The sequence below is a fragment of the Diospyros lotus genome, chromosome 12, assembly GCF_014633365.1.
Source record: "Diospyros lotus cultivar Yz01 chromosome 12, ASM1463336v1, whole genome shotgun sequence".
NCBI classification, from domain to species: Eukaryota; Viridiplantae; Streptophyta; class Magnoliopsida; order Ericales; family Ebenaceae; genus Diospyros; species Diospyros lotus.
Window position 1 is genome coordinate 4,870,758 of NC_068349.1, and position 14,891 is coordinate 4,885,648.

Here is a 14,891-nt window from a genome sequence, read left to right on the forward strand (position 1 = left end):
TTCTAAGAGTTTTAAATGAAGTATCAGCCCTTTATTTATAGTTGAAGACAAGAGCTTCTAAAAATTTGGCCATTAGAGGCAGTTGGGGTATATTAAACGAGCTCTAAAACTAGCCGTTGGACATTTTTATAATAAAAACGGTCAATGAATTCAAAGAATCGGTTGACATGTTAGTTACAAAATTCAATGAACGGTCGACATTACCAAAAACGGTCGACATTATGTGAAAAATAGTCAACACTTCCTAATGCAAGAACGGTCAATAGCAAACAACTTAAAGCTATGAATTTGACATGTCAACAGCCTTTGAAGGCAAAGGCAATCGATAGTTCCTTGGAACTGGTTGAACTGGTTGACAGCCTCCCTTTGCATTTCTCAAGCTTTCAAAAATTGATTTGAAAATCATTTTAGGAGATATAATTGTGACAAGATGCTTTGCTTTTCCAATCTCCATCAAAATACATTTGAAATGAGTTCCTTAATTCGGTTTTACCAAAGAGTTTGAAATTGATTTTCATTTTAGACAATGATGCCAAAAACATGTTTATAACTTGGGTATAAAATCTATTATTTTGCATCATCAAAATCAAATACAAGAGTAAAATATCAATACCTTAAAGATTTTCACTGGACTTTTGATTTGGGGAAGAACGACACAATAAAATAGAAAGAAGAAATCATTCTTATTATTCCTCCAACTGGTATGTACACAATAGCTTCATATTTATAAGGGAAAAACCACTATAACAACTATGCTAACAATAATTGTAACAACCGTAATTGAAACAATAACTAAATAACAAACATCGAACTACTAACCAACATTGGTTAGTTAGTTTTAACGAAGCTCGAGTTGGCTCGATTACAAGAGTCCCAATATATTTATAAATAACAATATGCAGTAAGTTAGGGAAGTGTATTATATATGTAGCATAGCCAACTCTACACAATATATACTCGAAACAGTGCTAAAGCTCAATTTTGGGTTGTGACTGGAAACATTCTTCATCCCAATAGCAAGGAAACTTCAGTTTGGCATTAGGGTGAGGCGTGTACCAATCCTGATACATGAATCTGAAATTAAACCACAGATTAATGTTAATCCATTGCATGCAAAGTCCCAGCTAGTTAAACATACACATATATAAAACATGATCAAGAAAGAAAAAGAAAGTTATAATAATTACTTACACTTGGATTGGGGGACGTGATATAACAATCATCACTTGCATGTCCTCCTTATCATTTGTATTCCAGACCTAACATGTAAAAATTGTAATTCCAATAATGGAGTCCGCTATACACTGAAATTAAAACTAACACAAAGCGATCTACGTACGTACCTGGTGGACATCGTCATCTCGGACGCCAAATGTGCTATTTGCTGAGATGGTAAATGCTCGTGGCTCTCCGGGGTATTCCAGCTGATGCGAGTTGGAGGCAAGATAGAGAGTGCCACTGCCCTTCAAGACAACAAAAACTTCTTCGCAGGGGTGCCTGTGGATAGGCGTGTGTGATCCCGGAGCAAATGTTTGAATCCATACCTCAACCTTCCAAGAACAAACACAAATTAATAATTAACCACTGGATTCAGAGTTGAAAATTAATATGACTGAAAACTTAGAGAAATGTGTTTTTGGCACTCTTTCATCCCATGCAAGACTGATCCGGCAACGGTGATGTGAGACAAGCCAGGAATCCCATAGCTATCCTGTGGAAGGTCGCTGATATTCCTCACCAAGGCTACTTCTGCATTTTAAAAGAAAATTGTTGTCCTTTCCCGCAATACACATGAACAAAATTTATAGTAATCGTAATGTATGCTCTCTCTCTCTCTCTCGTTGACATTCTGCTGCGGATTAATTGTATGACACGATCGGTAAATCCGTGGATGTTTGCAATTTCAAGAAATCAGAGATATATCGTGAATTTTCTTTGAAGCGCGAACAAACGCACATATTATACATAGCGCGCGCGCGCGAGAGAGAGATGTAAGGAAGAACTGACCGTGAGTTGAACAGCGAGAATCGCCGGCCGTCGGAGAGAAGAGAAGAGGCAATGCGAACAAAACGATGAGGCAATAATGGGAAGCCATAGCCATGTTCATTTCGCTTGCTTTGCTTCTCTATGCTCTGCAACTGCTCCGTTTATATATAGCGGTTATGAGACTCGCGATGTTTCACGCGCAGCTGACCTGATCTTATTATGTATCGAATCTTGAAAGCGGGTCGGGCTCATGGTCATGGGCAGGAACTTGATTTTTTTCATAAATGCCAAATTACATCAGTAGCCCTACCATGCTCTCTATTTGGGATTTTATGTATGTTTTTTAATTGAACCTTGTGCCCTTGGTCTTAGCTACAAAATACAGTTATACATCAAATTTTCAAATAAAAGCAAATTTCTATTATTAGTTCATAAGATGTGAAAAAATACAATATATTTTAGATAAATTTACACATTACCTTTGAGGTTTGATCAGATTATATTAGCCACTTGTGTATTTTTAAATTTGTAATTAACCTCCTTGATTTTATATATTAGCTAACACTAAATTGTTTATTATTAAACAATAATTATTTAACTTTATTGAATTCTCAAAATATCTTTTCTTTCCCAACACGCTATAATTATACAAAAATTAATAGTAACTCGTAAACATTGTTAGCTAACGACATATCTATACGCACACATATATTGATAAATCTAATTTTTTCGACTACCCAACTCGTTGAACTGTTTTTCTGACGGCTAAAAATCTTAATTTTATCTCATTGTTCTTTTTTTTTCTCACTTTTTTTTGACTTATATATACTTCAAGGCTGAAAAAAGGATTGACTTTTAAAGCCAATTTTTTTGTGATCCAAATATACCATCGTCACTCCCCTGATCACATCCACCTTTGTTCAATTTTTGTTCTTTTGGGCTTCCTCTCTTTAGATTCCTAAAAATATGGTTATTTGCAAATCAAATTTGAGTGATTGAAGCTCAGATTCAATCAATCCTAGCAATGTCCAGTGGGTTCGTCAGTGATTTCTTTGATTTATTTATTATTCCATCAACTTCTAACTTCAATGACTTGCTTATCTATAATTAGAAATTAGTGTCATAAGTACTAACACGTTCTCTTCCATGTCGTTTTCACATGTCATAAAATGGTTTGAACAGATCCGTAACCATTTGTTCAAAATGTTAACTCAAAGTGGTTTATCCACATGCAACTTTTTCTACAATTTTCCAAAGTTGATTATTTCCAATTCAACAATAGATTGTGAAATCAAATTGCACCGCTGTGTTTTTTTCAATTATATCTACTTCGATGGCCATTTCTTCATTTCAACCTGAGCTTGTTCGTATCTTATTTAGGTTGAAAATAAATTATGCGACCAACCCCTTGTACATTTCAACTAATTAATTTTGACTTCAAAATAATTTATTTTCAATGAACTTAGTTCACGAGTTCATTGTAATCTCATTTAGGATATCTAGTATCGAATTTGATCCAACTTGATTTGGTTTGATCAAATCTTGTGTTGAAAATTAGTTTCTTAATTTAGCAAAATTGGTCTATTTTATAGTTTTTAACAAATTATATTTAGGCTCAATTCTTCATAAATTCATGTTTTGACTTTCCTTGATTCCTCAAAAGGACGAATTATTCACCAAATTATCAGAAAACACTCTTTCAAGTTTGATTTTTAATTATTTCAAGATTAATTTTTTAAATATCCAAATTTTCTAAAATTTGTGAATATTACATTTAATACCTCTTAAAGAATGAAATTTCTTTAAGCTTAACTTTTTTGCGGTTTCTTTAAATATTTGTGATATTAAAAAGAAGTTATAGTAATCTTCTTTTAGTACAAGTTATTTGTGAGTTGATGATTGAATGATAGTTGATGTGTCAAACTTAATGAGCCCAAAAGAGCCAAGTCTAAAAGCTCAAGAAATTGTACAAAAGTCCACAAATAAAATGGACTAAAAGCGTTTAAAAGACTTTTTTAATGGAAGAGATTCTCATAAGACCATTTCGCAAAACTAATTTAAGCAACTTAGTGTCTGCATGGAGAAAAAAACACCTTGTGTGCGTTGACTAGCTTTTGTCTTACATTCAAAAACTTGAAAAACAATTTCTCATTATAAATTTTATTATTATATTTCGATGACAATAATAATAATAATTGATGAGGAGAATGTCCTCGGTCCCATAATTACGCCAATGCCCCAGACGGATACCCAGTGACGATCAGGAGATACGTTTTCTAATAGGGAGTTTCGTATGTGATCTTCTTGTTTAAATCTAAAAGACACATGGCAGACGAGCATCGCCACGTCAATCGGATAGGCACTCAGTAAAGAAATCTCCGAGGTCGTAAGAACAGACTAACTCACCGAAGGTCACGGAGGCAGCAGCTATCCCGAACTCCTCGAAAACGGATACTATTACGAAATCCTTATCAGGAAGGTTCCGAAGAAGACGGATGGGAGATCCTGAAGATCCCTCCATGATCCCTATCCCGAGAAAATGTTAGAAGAAGAGGCGAGGTAAGAGAAAGGGGATTCATTTTCTTTTCTTGAGCATATAGTTTGAGTAAATACACTTAATCCTCAATTGAGAGATATCTGACTTGATCGTCGGAGGTTGACCGGGGAAACAAGTCCCCGTCTCCATTGCAGGTACCTCTGAAGATGCAAGAAGGGAACGTGCGGCTACCATTTCATAAAATTAATCATCAATAATAATAATAATAATAATAATAATAATAATGGTGAGTTGTTAACCATAGAAATAAAACTAAGAGAAAAAAGGGCTAAAAAAATCACAGCTTTATGTCTAATGCCAAGCCATCCATCCTCTCACAGTCAACTTTTACCTCAGCATTTCACCTTTGGCTTTACCACTCTGGCATCTTATGGAAAATCTTGGGAGGATTTAAAAAGGAAGTCACTCTCTCTAAAGCAAGCCATCATTGGCTATTGCCAATTACTTTACACAAATTGGAACAGCTGGAACATATTGCCAAAGACCATTGTTAATTGTTACGAGGGAGTGTTCTTTCTTGTCTGGTTAGCTAACAAAAGGGAGATAAAGATAGAAAAAATGATAAAGAAAAACCTGATTGCTCTAGGCTCCAAATCAAAACCCATACTAGATTGGTTCTAATCTTCAACTTAAAAGAAAAAAAAAAACACACAAAGAAAAAATATAAAGGGAAAGAGATAGATGGTTTTTTTTCCTTATTGTTGATCGTTAGTAAAAAAAAAAAAAACTTAAGGCGTGTTTGATTGCATTACCTAGAATTTAATTCTAAATAATATTGCTTAGAAAACAAAAATCATCTCACCCCCTTGAAAAATAAATTCCATGAAAATAAATTTTAAATAGTTGTACCATACATATTTTTTCATAAAAAAATTAAAAATATTTGATTGTTTTTTATAGAAAATGTGTAATAATTACATATTTTTTATGAAAAATATGTGCAATCAAACACACTTTTAATTCTCATACGATCGAAACCTATTGAGTGTGGGTTTCAATCAAAACTTAGATTAGAGAAATGAGATCAATATAAAATATATATATATATATATATTGATCAAAATTAAGAGGGAAAAAATGAGATCAAATAGAAAAAGAAGAATGATAAAAAGAAAAGAGTTTGGTTAGGACAAAATATGGGTAAAATGGTTATTTTAGGTATTTTTAACAACATAAGTGCTAAATGATATTTTTGAAAATACGAAAGTGATTCGTGTAATTTGACCAAACTTTAAAACTGGTTAAGAAATTTACCAATCTACTTGTTATCAATTAATTAATAATAGACTTTAAGACTTAAAATAAGATATAATAAAAATACTCATTGAATTTTAAAATTAACCTAATTAATCCTTAAACTTTTCAAAATTACTTACAATACATTAATGACTGATATTCCTTAAATTTTGGGTTTTTTGCTCGATACCTCCTAAACTTTGGATTTTTAGCCTATGACACCTCCTAAATTTTTATTTTTGTCAAATTAGCATTGATCTTTTGAGAAAAAAAAGTCAAGGATAGATTTAACAAGAAAATAAAAGTTTAAACAATGTTTGGGATAAACTGTCAAAATTCAGACAATATATGACCAATTTATTTAATATGGGTAATAATTAGGGGGAGTTTTGCAACTAATTTAAAATATTTAAATCAAATAAGGAAAGTTTTGGGACGTATATGCGTAATTTATCCGTAATTTCAAATCAGCACATTCACATACAGCAGTCATAATTTTTAAAATACTTAATTTAATTAGTAAGTATGGAAAATGATGGATATAAAATGGAGGCCCCTTCGGAGCCGGGTCGGTATGTCCGAGTGGTTAAGGAGACAGACTTGAAATCTGTTGGGTTTCGCCCGCGCAGGTTCGAATCCTGCTGCCGACGCCACCGCTTCATTGTTTTCTTCTCGCCTTTCGTTTTTCCAATTTTATGCTCTAGTGAAAATTATATTGTTTTTTTTTTTTAAATATGGGTAATTTAATTGGGCCTGATTTGACCCAGATTAATAGTCCTGATGACAAAATGGGTTTTCAGACCCGATCACCCATATTAATATCCATTTAAGCAAAAACAAAAAGATTCTGCTCGATTACTTGTTTTTGTTTTGCTGGGTCTGGCTAACAATCTAAGCTTTGTCTATGTTGTTAAGGGTAAAGTGGAGTGACAACAGTAGTACCCAAGATGGTGGGGTGCTTAGAACTAGAATGGACCAAAAGGGTCTTTGTGTTTCAAATTAAGGTTCCAATTGAGAAATATGTCTAGGCCAACTCAACTCCAATTAATCACTCATTCTCTTTCTCTCTTATATCAGTTCTTCATGGACTCTTAGTCTTTTCTCTCAAGCCCAAAAGCAAAGGAGTAAGTGAGAAAGCATAGTGTTCCCTGTTTAGTAAACTCTGTTTTCAGAACCTAGGGATAGGGGATAGGGCCATGCCATGCCCTGCTGGCTGCTGCTGCTGGTGCTGGTGCTGGTGCTGGTGCTGGATTCTCCTTGCTCTTAATCATTACCCTATCTTTGTTCCCCTTTTGCTTACATTTCAACCCCTACACTATGCCTAATCCAGACAAGAAGAACACTGCCTCGTAACAGTGGTCTTTGGCAATATGTTCCAGCTGTTCCAATTTGTGTAAATTAATTGGCAATACCCAATGATGGCTCGCTTTACAGAGAGTGGCTTCCTTTTCAAATCCTTCCAAGATTTTCCATTAGATGCCAGAGTGGTAAACCGAAAGGTGAAATGTTGCAGCCAAAGTTGATCGTGAGAGGATGGATGGCTTGGCATTAGACATAAAGCTGTGATTTTTTGGCTAAACAACATTCTTACGTTCACATGACTTGCTGTTTTTTCTTTTGCTTTATTTCTATGGTTAACAACTCACAATTACTATTGTTATTGTTGTCAAGATATAATAATAAGGTTATAATGAGAAATTAGCTTTTAAGTTTTTGAGTGCCTACAAGATAAAAACTTATCAAAGGGCGCAAGGTGTTTTTTTCCCTACACAGATACTATATTGCTTAAATTAGTTTAGCTGAAAATAAAAAAAAAAAACTCAAAAAGCTATTATATTTTTAATATAGGTAAAGAAAAGGACTCATCTTCTATTTGTAAGGGTGAAAGTTACAACTCTCAAAGCTCCCATTTTCTTTTAGATTGAGGTTACCATCGTTTATTCTGACATTTAAGACAATAACTTTAGATGTGAGTTGACCCAATTCTGGCGGGATTATGATTCAGAAGGGTCTTTGGGTGACTTTCAAATCTGCTAGAGAGTTTTTTCTTTCGATCTTGGAAGCAAGTTCGCCCAAAGGATTCAAAAAGGTCTTTGGGGCTTTTAGACTTAGCTCTTTTGAACTCATTCAATTTATCACATCAACTATCATTCAATCAACAACTCGTAATAACTCATATCGAAAATTACTATAACTTCTTTGTAATATCATAAATATTTAAAGAAATGGCAAAAAGTCAAGTTTAAAGAAATTTCATTCTTTAAGAGGTATTGAATGTAATATTCACAAATTTTAGAAAATTTGGATATTTAAAAAATTAATTTTGAAATAATTAAAAAACAAACTTGAAAGGGTATTTTGTGATAATTTGCTAAATAATTGGTCCTCTTAAGGAATCAGGGGAAGTCAAAAGGTGAATTTATGAAGAACTGAACATAAATATAATTTGTTGAAAACTGTAAAATAGACCAATTTTGCTAAATTAAGAAATTAATTTTGAGAGCAAAATTTGATCAAACAAAATCAAGTTGGATCAAATCCAATACTAAATATTGTAGACAAGATTATAATGAACTCGTGAAACTCGAGTTCATTGAAAATCAACTAACAAATTAAAAGTTATTTGAACTCGAAATTAGTCAAAATGTACAATAAGTTGGTCGCATAGCTTATTTTTAACTTGAATAAGATCTAAACAAGCTCAAGTTGAAATGAAGAGATGGTCATTGAAGTAGGTATAATTGAAAACACAATGGTACAATTATATTTCACAATCTATCATTGAATGGAAAATAATCAACCTTGAAAAATTACAGAAAAAATTGCATGTAGATAAATCACTTTGAGCTAACATTTCGAACAAATAGTTACGATTTTGTTCAAACCATTTTACGACATGTGAAAAATGGCATGAAAGAGAACGAGTTAGCTTTTTTTACACCAATTTTTAATTATAGTTGAGTAAATTATTGAAGTCAGAAGTTGACAGAATAAATAAAAAAGAAATTATTGACGAACCCAATGGATCCATTGAATATAAGCTTCGATCACTCAATTTTGATTGCAAATGACCTAAAAAAAATATTTAAAATAATAAAAGGAGAATTCATAGAATATTAAAAAATTGTAAATATTTAAATTAATAACAAGACAGAAAAAGCTAGAAAAGACATTCTTATTGTAACCCAATATATAGAGGTTAGTTTGGCTCCAGGGTCCAGTTGAAACATGTAACGCTGTGTTGTGGCCCATACATCAACTATGCACGAGTCTTACTGGCTCTGCTTCCACGGCCAAAAGTTAAAAGTTAGCCACTTTTAGGGGGCACATGATATCCCTTCCGAATGCCCATTTACAATTGGTCTTAAACCCGAATAACCAAAGAACAAAACAATCACATTAGGTAGTCGACAACTAACCTAAAACTCTTGGGATCGCATAATTGAGGTTCCCCACACCCAATCAATCTCTCATGGGATTTAAGTTTGGAATCATCCTCTGGAGACAGCAAATCCCAGCAGAAGAAAAGCTTCCACTTTTCCCTTGAGGAAACAACAAAGGTTTTCTAGTGAGGATGTCCATTTTTCTTGTCAACTTCTTGGAGCCTTCCCCTACCTTTTCTGCGCGCTTTTATCATATGGTCCATGGACGATAATCTGATAGTGTTAGCTTCCTCATGAATCCTTTTCAAGTACCTTTTTTCTTTCTCTCTCTTAAATATCATCATTCGTGCCATCTACTGTAAATCTCTCTTTTCTTATTCCTTTTTGGCCATTGACTTCTAGTTACCGTCGTCAACTTCACCATTTCACTGTTCATAATGTTGAGGTACACCTGTCATGAACATTGGTTGCGGGACCCATAAAAATTGATTAAAAAAGGACCGTCCGATTGGTACCTCCCTGTCCTCATCAGTAGAAGGGATGATGAAGAAAACAAAAGCCTCCTCCAAGTCCAACCCCTTCTCCTTGGTTTTTGTTTAAATTATTGGACAAATTGGAGTAAGATAAGCCCACATCATGGGGCCCACCCTCCACTCTGGGCTCCACCTGCATTGGAGTTGGGTCCGCCGGCTTTTTGGTGACGTGGCGTTCCCAGCAAGAATCTCACTTGCGTTTCTTTTGCTTAGGAGTAGGGTAGTTGGCTATCTGATTAAACTACCCTTTTTCTTAAATCTCATCTCAATACATATACATATTAAAATATGTTAGTGATATCATTATAGATTGTTTAAATAAAAAATACTGCCAAGTGTCAGCAACCCATTTAGCAGAAGGCTCCTTCCTAGTTCCTATATCAAAACCACTCCTTCAACTGCTTTCTTTTTTCTTATTCTATATTCTTCTTGATTGATAATTTTGATGCCAAGCCAGGGAGGGTGTTGACACCGCCATTAACTTCTTCAGCTGCTCATGCAATTGACGCATATTCCGACGCCATTTCCCGCCGGACATGATCAGAATAATCCTCAACAGGAAGCTCAAGCGCCTCTGCTCCAAGCTCCGGTGGCCGCTCCGCCGCCGCTCCAAGCCCAAGGTCGTCATCAAGAAGTTCGGAAAGTCCACCTCCAAAGCAAACCCAGACGCCGTTGCTAATGGCTCGGCGGCGGTTCACCCGAACGGCCGGCCAAACGCTGGGAAACCGGAAAAGGTGGTACGTATGGCCACATTTAATGCTGCCCTGTTCGCCATGGCACCTGCAATTCCAAAGGCTGAGATTTCACCGAGTTTTGACCGCGGAGATGAAGACTGTGCCAAGCCCAAGCAGCCGATTGATTTCAGTTTAAGGACGAAGTCGGCCGGTGACCGGCCGAGGAGCATACTGAAGCAGTCTCCCCTGCATCCCAGCTCCGGGCAGGAGAATATGAATCTTCCCAAGCAGCAGAAATTGGCCAGGTCGAAGATGAGGGTTTCGATCAATTTGCCGGATAATGAGATATCGCTGAAGCGGAGTGGACAATTGGCGTTTGTGGAGGACGAAAGGGAGCTTTCGAGGATTCTGAAAGGGAAGGCTCCATTGAGATCCACGAGCATGCCTCTGGCCCTGAAAACTGGCAATGGAGTCCATAACCAGAGGCATGGTAGTGGGAGATCGGTTCTTGAAGTTCTGAGAGAGCTGGACGCTGACATACTGGCTCTGCAAGATGTAAAGGCCGAGGAAGAGAAATCCATGAAGCCTCTCTCCGATTTGGCCGGAGCTTTGGGGATGAATTACGTTTTTGCCGAGAGTTGGGCTCCGGAATATGGCAACGCCATCTTGTCCAAATGGCCGATCAAGAGATGGAAAGCCGAGAAGATCTTCGACGACACCGATTTCAGGTTCTTCTTCCTCAAAAGTCTCAACTTTTGCTCTCGTACAGCCTGTCTAGTCGATTTCTTTATGCAAGATTTGGCTCGTACAGCCTGTCCAGACGATTTCTTTATGCAAGAGCTCTGAATCGTATTCCCATAACAAACAGATAAGAGTGGCCTGTCTGCTGTGAAGTTGTCAACAACTGGATATTCCACCTAATTCAAAGTGTTATTTTTTCTTCCATCACTGCATGCTCTGATGTTCCTGTATCTAAGTGTTCTGCTATCTGGATGCAGGAATGTTTTGAAGGCAACAGTAAGTGTTCCCCAGGTAGGAGAGGTGAATTTCCACTGCACCCACCTCGATCACCTAGACGAGAACTGGCGAATGAAACAGATAAACGCGATAATCCAATCCAACGAGGGGCCACATATTTTAGCAGGCGGCCTCAATTCTCTGGACGAGACAGATTACTCACCGGAGAGATGGACAGATATTGTCAAGGTAGATCATGCATCTGTATTACATTGTCAAAATAAGCCACCCGGCTGCAAGCAAAATTGAATGTTATCGAACTGTTACACATTTACTGCAGTATTATGAAGAAATGGGAAAGCCAACACCCAAAGTTGAGGTGATGAGATTCTTAAAGAGTAAACAGTATTCTGATGCTAAGGATTTTGCAGGGGAATGTGAATCGGTTGTCATGATCGCCAAAGGCCAAAGTATAAAACATTTTTCTTCTTCTTCTTCTTCCATTGTTTTCTTGAAGAACCCATTAGTAGATTATCTTTCTGTGTCAATTCAGGTGTGCAGGGGACCAGCAAGTATGGAACTCGGGTGGATTACATATTGGCATCCTCGGATTCCCCGTACAAGTTTGTTCCCGGATCATACTCTGTTTTCTCTTCCAAAGGGACTTCTGATCATCATATAGTGAAGGTTGACATTGTAAAACTAGAAACCGACGCTCAATCAGACGTCAGTAGGAAGTGCCGGCAGCCTAAACAGAGAATTGTAAAAATTACAAACTCTTCCTCACCGAAAGGCATATGGCCAACACAGAGATAACAGATAACAGTAGGTCGACTCTTGTTTTTCTCTTTTATTGTTTTGATTGGATGTGGATCTAATTTATGTAGGACAAGGGCATGCTGTTGAGCCTGCTGTTCCTTTACTGTGCTCCTGTACGCATCATCTTGTCTTCTTCCTGATTCTGAAGAGAATAAAGGGGACGGATGAAATTTGATGTGACGAGATTTGTATACTTTTTTAAGTTGTTATTGAAACTCGATTCGCTGGTGTTTCCCTGAATATGACATTAGTTATAATTGAGTCGATTAGTCGTGCAATGTTTTCTAGCAACCATACAGAAGAAAGACCTGGTCTGGGGTATCAAAAATTGACATATTCAATAAGTTTCACAAATCAAGAAGATGAAGAAAAGACAAGTCCCATAAACACCGCTTTTCTGGGCAACGAAACCTTGATTATAGTATACTTTTTCCACGTTAAAGAGAGAGAACAACTTGGGATATACATGGGCGTATTACTTTACAAGGGAAGTGGTGATTGATTCCAATCTAAGAACCAAGTAATCATAATCAACGAATGAATGAAGGCAAGTATGACAACTGCTTACTGCAAATGATCATTGTCAGAGTTCATCTGCTGCCTAAACTTTCCCCTTCTTTTGGGCTAGCAGAGTGGCTGTTCTCAAACGTGTATGGCTGGTAGCCGGCAGAAGTAGATAGACTCCCCGAACCACTGCTGCTCACAGATCTCTCAATATCATCCTTATTTGCGATGAGAGGAATAGGGCGGTCAGGGACACAGGGAACAGCTATGTCCATGTCCTCCAATATCGTCACAATCTGATCCATTGTAGGCCGATATTCAATCTGTGGGTGGGAACAAAGAGTTGCAACCACTACATACTTCTCCATGACTTCTGGAGGGCCCAAATCCGGCATATCATCTTCAATCACATGTAAAGCTTGCCTTCCCCTCACCAACGAGGCTGCCCAGTCCGAGATATGATAAGGCTGGCCTTCATTAGTAGCCATAAGGGCCTTCTTCCCACTCAAAAGCTCAAGAAACACCACTCCAAAGCTGTAAACATCGCTTCTCTCAGACAGCTGCCCATAGAGTGCATACTCTGGGGCAACATAACCCATTGTCCCAGCCACTCTGGTGCTCCAATGCGTCATCCCCTCGGGGGTAAACTTAGCAAGGCCAAAATCTGCAACCTTGGGCTCAAACTTCTCATCCAGAAGTATATTGCTCGCCTTGATATCCCTATGAAGGATGGTCGGTTGCGCGCCACAATGCAAGTAGGCCAGACCCCGAGCAGTCCCAAGTGCAATCTTCTGGCGAATTGGCCAACTGAGCTTCTTCACCCTCAACCCGAATAGATGATCGTCGAGACTGCCATTCTTCATCAAATCACACACGATTATCCTCTGGTGACCTTCCAAATGAGTAGTGGCAGTGCTGTAGCCTCTCAAGGCCACAAGATTTACATGGCGGACGCTAGCAATAACCTCCACCTCGTGCACGAAACTCGTGTCGCCGGACACCGAACAATTCTTGAACCTCTTCATGGCAACTTCAGATCCATCTGCTAATACCCCCTTGTAGACATTCCCGAATCCCCCCCTCCCAATCATGTTGCCTCTGGAGAAATTCTGGGTGGCTTTCTTAATTTCTTCAAACGTGAACTTAACCAGAGTAGTGCTCGCACTAATTGAATCCAACCCAGACGCCGAGCTAGTTTCTGCCCTAACAGCCTTCCTATTCTTCTTCTTCTTCTTCGATTTCTTTCGCCGGAAAACCAAAAATCCGGCGAAACCCACAAGCAGTATAAGAACACAACCCATCACAACTACAGAAATCACAATCTTTTTCTGATTATTACTAGAATGGTTGGAAGTGAAATCGAGAGAAAACAAGCATTTGGCGGTACCCTTGTCGGTGGGGCCGAAATAGTTGGCGAAGGCGGCGGCGTAGATCGAGGGGTAGGCCGTGCAATCGGAGACGTTGCCGATGGAGCGGCCGGTCAAATAGGAGGCCTGGAGGCTGGAGAGGCTGGTGGTGCAGGAAGCGCAAGGCGAGCTGTTCTCGAGCGACTGGTTGCAGGCCGAAACGACATCGTCCAGGGCGGCTCTCGACACGTTGCCCTCGAACTCTTCCCGGGTCGTGATGTTCATGCAGCCCTCGGCCATCCAGCTGGTTTTGAACCCGCATGATTCCCGGATGTCGAACTCGCCGACGAACTCTTTCACCAGTGCTTGAAACGATTCCCAGCAAGCCTCCGCCGCCGCGAGCGGAGGAAAGAAATGGTCGGAGGTCCGGAGGTACTCCGACTGCACCAGCCGGAGGCTCTGCCGGATGTACTGGCACACGGTCTTGACGTCGAGGTCGGCCCGTTTGGAGCCCTTGGCGACCTGCCGGAGCAAGTTAAAGTCCAGAGGGCATGACCCGGTGGCGTTGTTCTCCGCCAGGAGGTGGCGGGCGGCGGCGGCGGAGGATGGGGAAGGGAGGACAGCAAGTTGTAGAGAGAACAAAAAGACGAGAAAGTGGAGCATCGGGTGATCGCAAGCTGGGCTCCTGGGTGAAGTTTTCGAGCGAAGCCTTGAAGTTCATGTCTGCCTGGAGCAGAGGAGGAGGATTCGTGGATATCGTCGTTGTTGGAGGCTGGCTAATGGCTATAGGGGCAGTTTGGATTGACGTGTGGAGTGGGGAATTTGGTTTGACTTTGTTAACCGGTTGCCACGAAAGGAGAAGGCGGTTTCGAGGAAAGTGATTTCCTGTTCGAATA

At 38.5% G+C, this 14,891-nt stretch overlaps 3 protein-coding genes and 1 non-coding gene across 5 annotated transcripts; 2 read left to right on the top strand and 2 right to left on the bottom strand.

Moving 5' to 3' along the window:
- Positions 1-968: 968 nt before the first annotated feature.
- On the bottom strand, positions 969-2,095 carry LOC127787210 (auxin-binding protein T85). Its single transcript, XM_052315139.1, has 5 exons — positions 2,008-2,095; positions 1,645-1,749; positions 1,344-1,552; positions 1,192-1,259; positions 969-1,074 (listed from the first exon to the last, which is right to left on the bottom strand). Exons 1-5 carry the CDS (start codon positions 2,093-2,095, stop codon positions 969-971), a joined length of 576 nt encoding a protein of 191 aa, XP_052171099.1.
- A 4,252-nt stretch (positions 2,096-6,347) lies between these two features.
- TRNAS-UGA (transfer RNA serine (anticodon UGA)) lies at positions 6,348-6,429 on the top strand. Its single transcript has one exon. It is a non-coding gene; the product is annotated as a tRNA-Ser (tRNA).
- A 3,499-nt stretch (positions 6,430-9,928) lies between these two features.
- Positions 9,929-14,891, bottom strand: LOC127786858 (probable LRR receptor-like serine/threonine-protein kinase RKF3). 2 transcript variants are annotated; one of them, XM_052314563.1, is made up of 2 exons: positions 12,714-14,891; positions 9,929-11,619 (listed from the first exon to the last, which is right to left on the bottom strand). In XM_052314563.1, the coding sequence occupies exon 1, from the start codon at positions 14,656-14,658 to the stop codon at positions 12,736-12,738; it is 1,923 nt and encodes a 640-aa protein (XP_052170523.1). In that variant the 5' UTR covers positions 14,659-14,891; the 3' UTR covers positions 9,929-11,619; positions 12,714-12,735. The 2 variants fall into 2 exon arrangements, with proteins under 2 accessions (XP_052170523.1, XP_052170524.1); XM_052314564.1 differs by lacking the exon at positions 9,929-11,619 and having other exon boundaries at positions 12,509-13,955; positions 14,037-14,891.
- Positions 10,232-12,328, top strand: LOC127786859 (uncharacterized). The gene is made up of 4 exons (XM_052314565.1): positions 10,232-11,097; positions 11,368-11,575; positions 11,667-11,796; positions 11,880-12,328. Exons 1-4 carry the CDS (start codon positions 10,232-10,234, stop codon positions 12,140-12,142), a joined length of 1,467 nt encoding a protein of 488 aa, XP_052170525.1. The 3' UTR covers positions 12,143-12,328.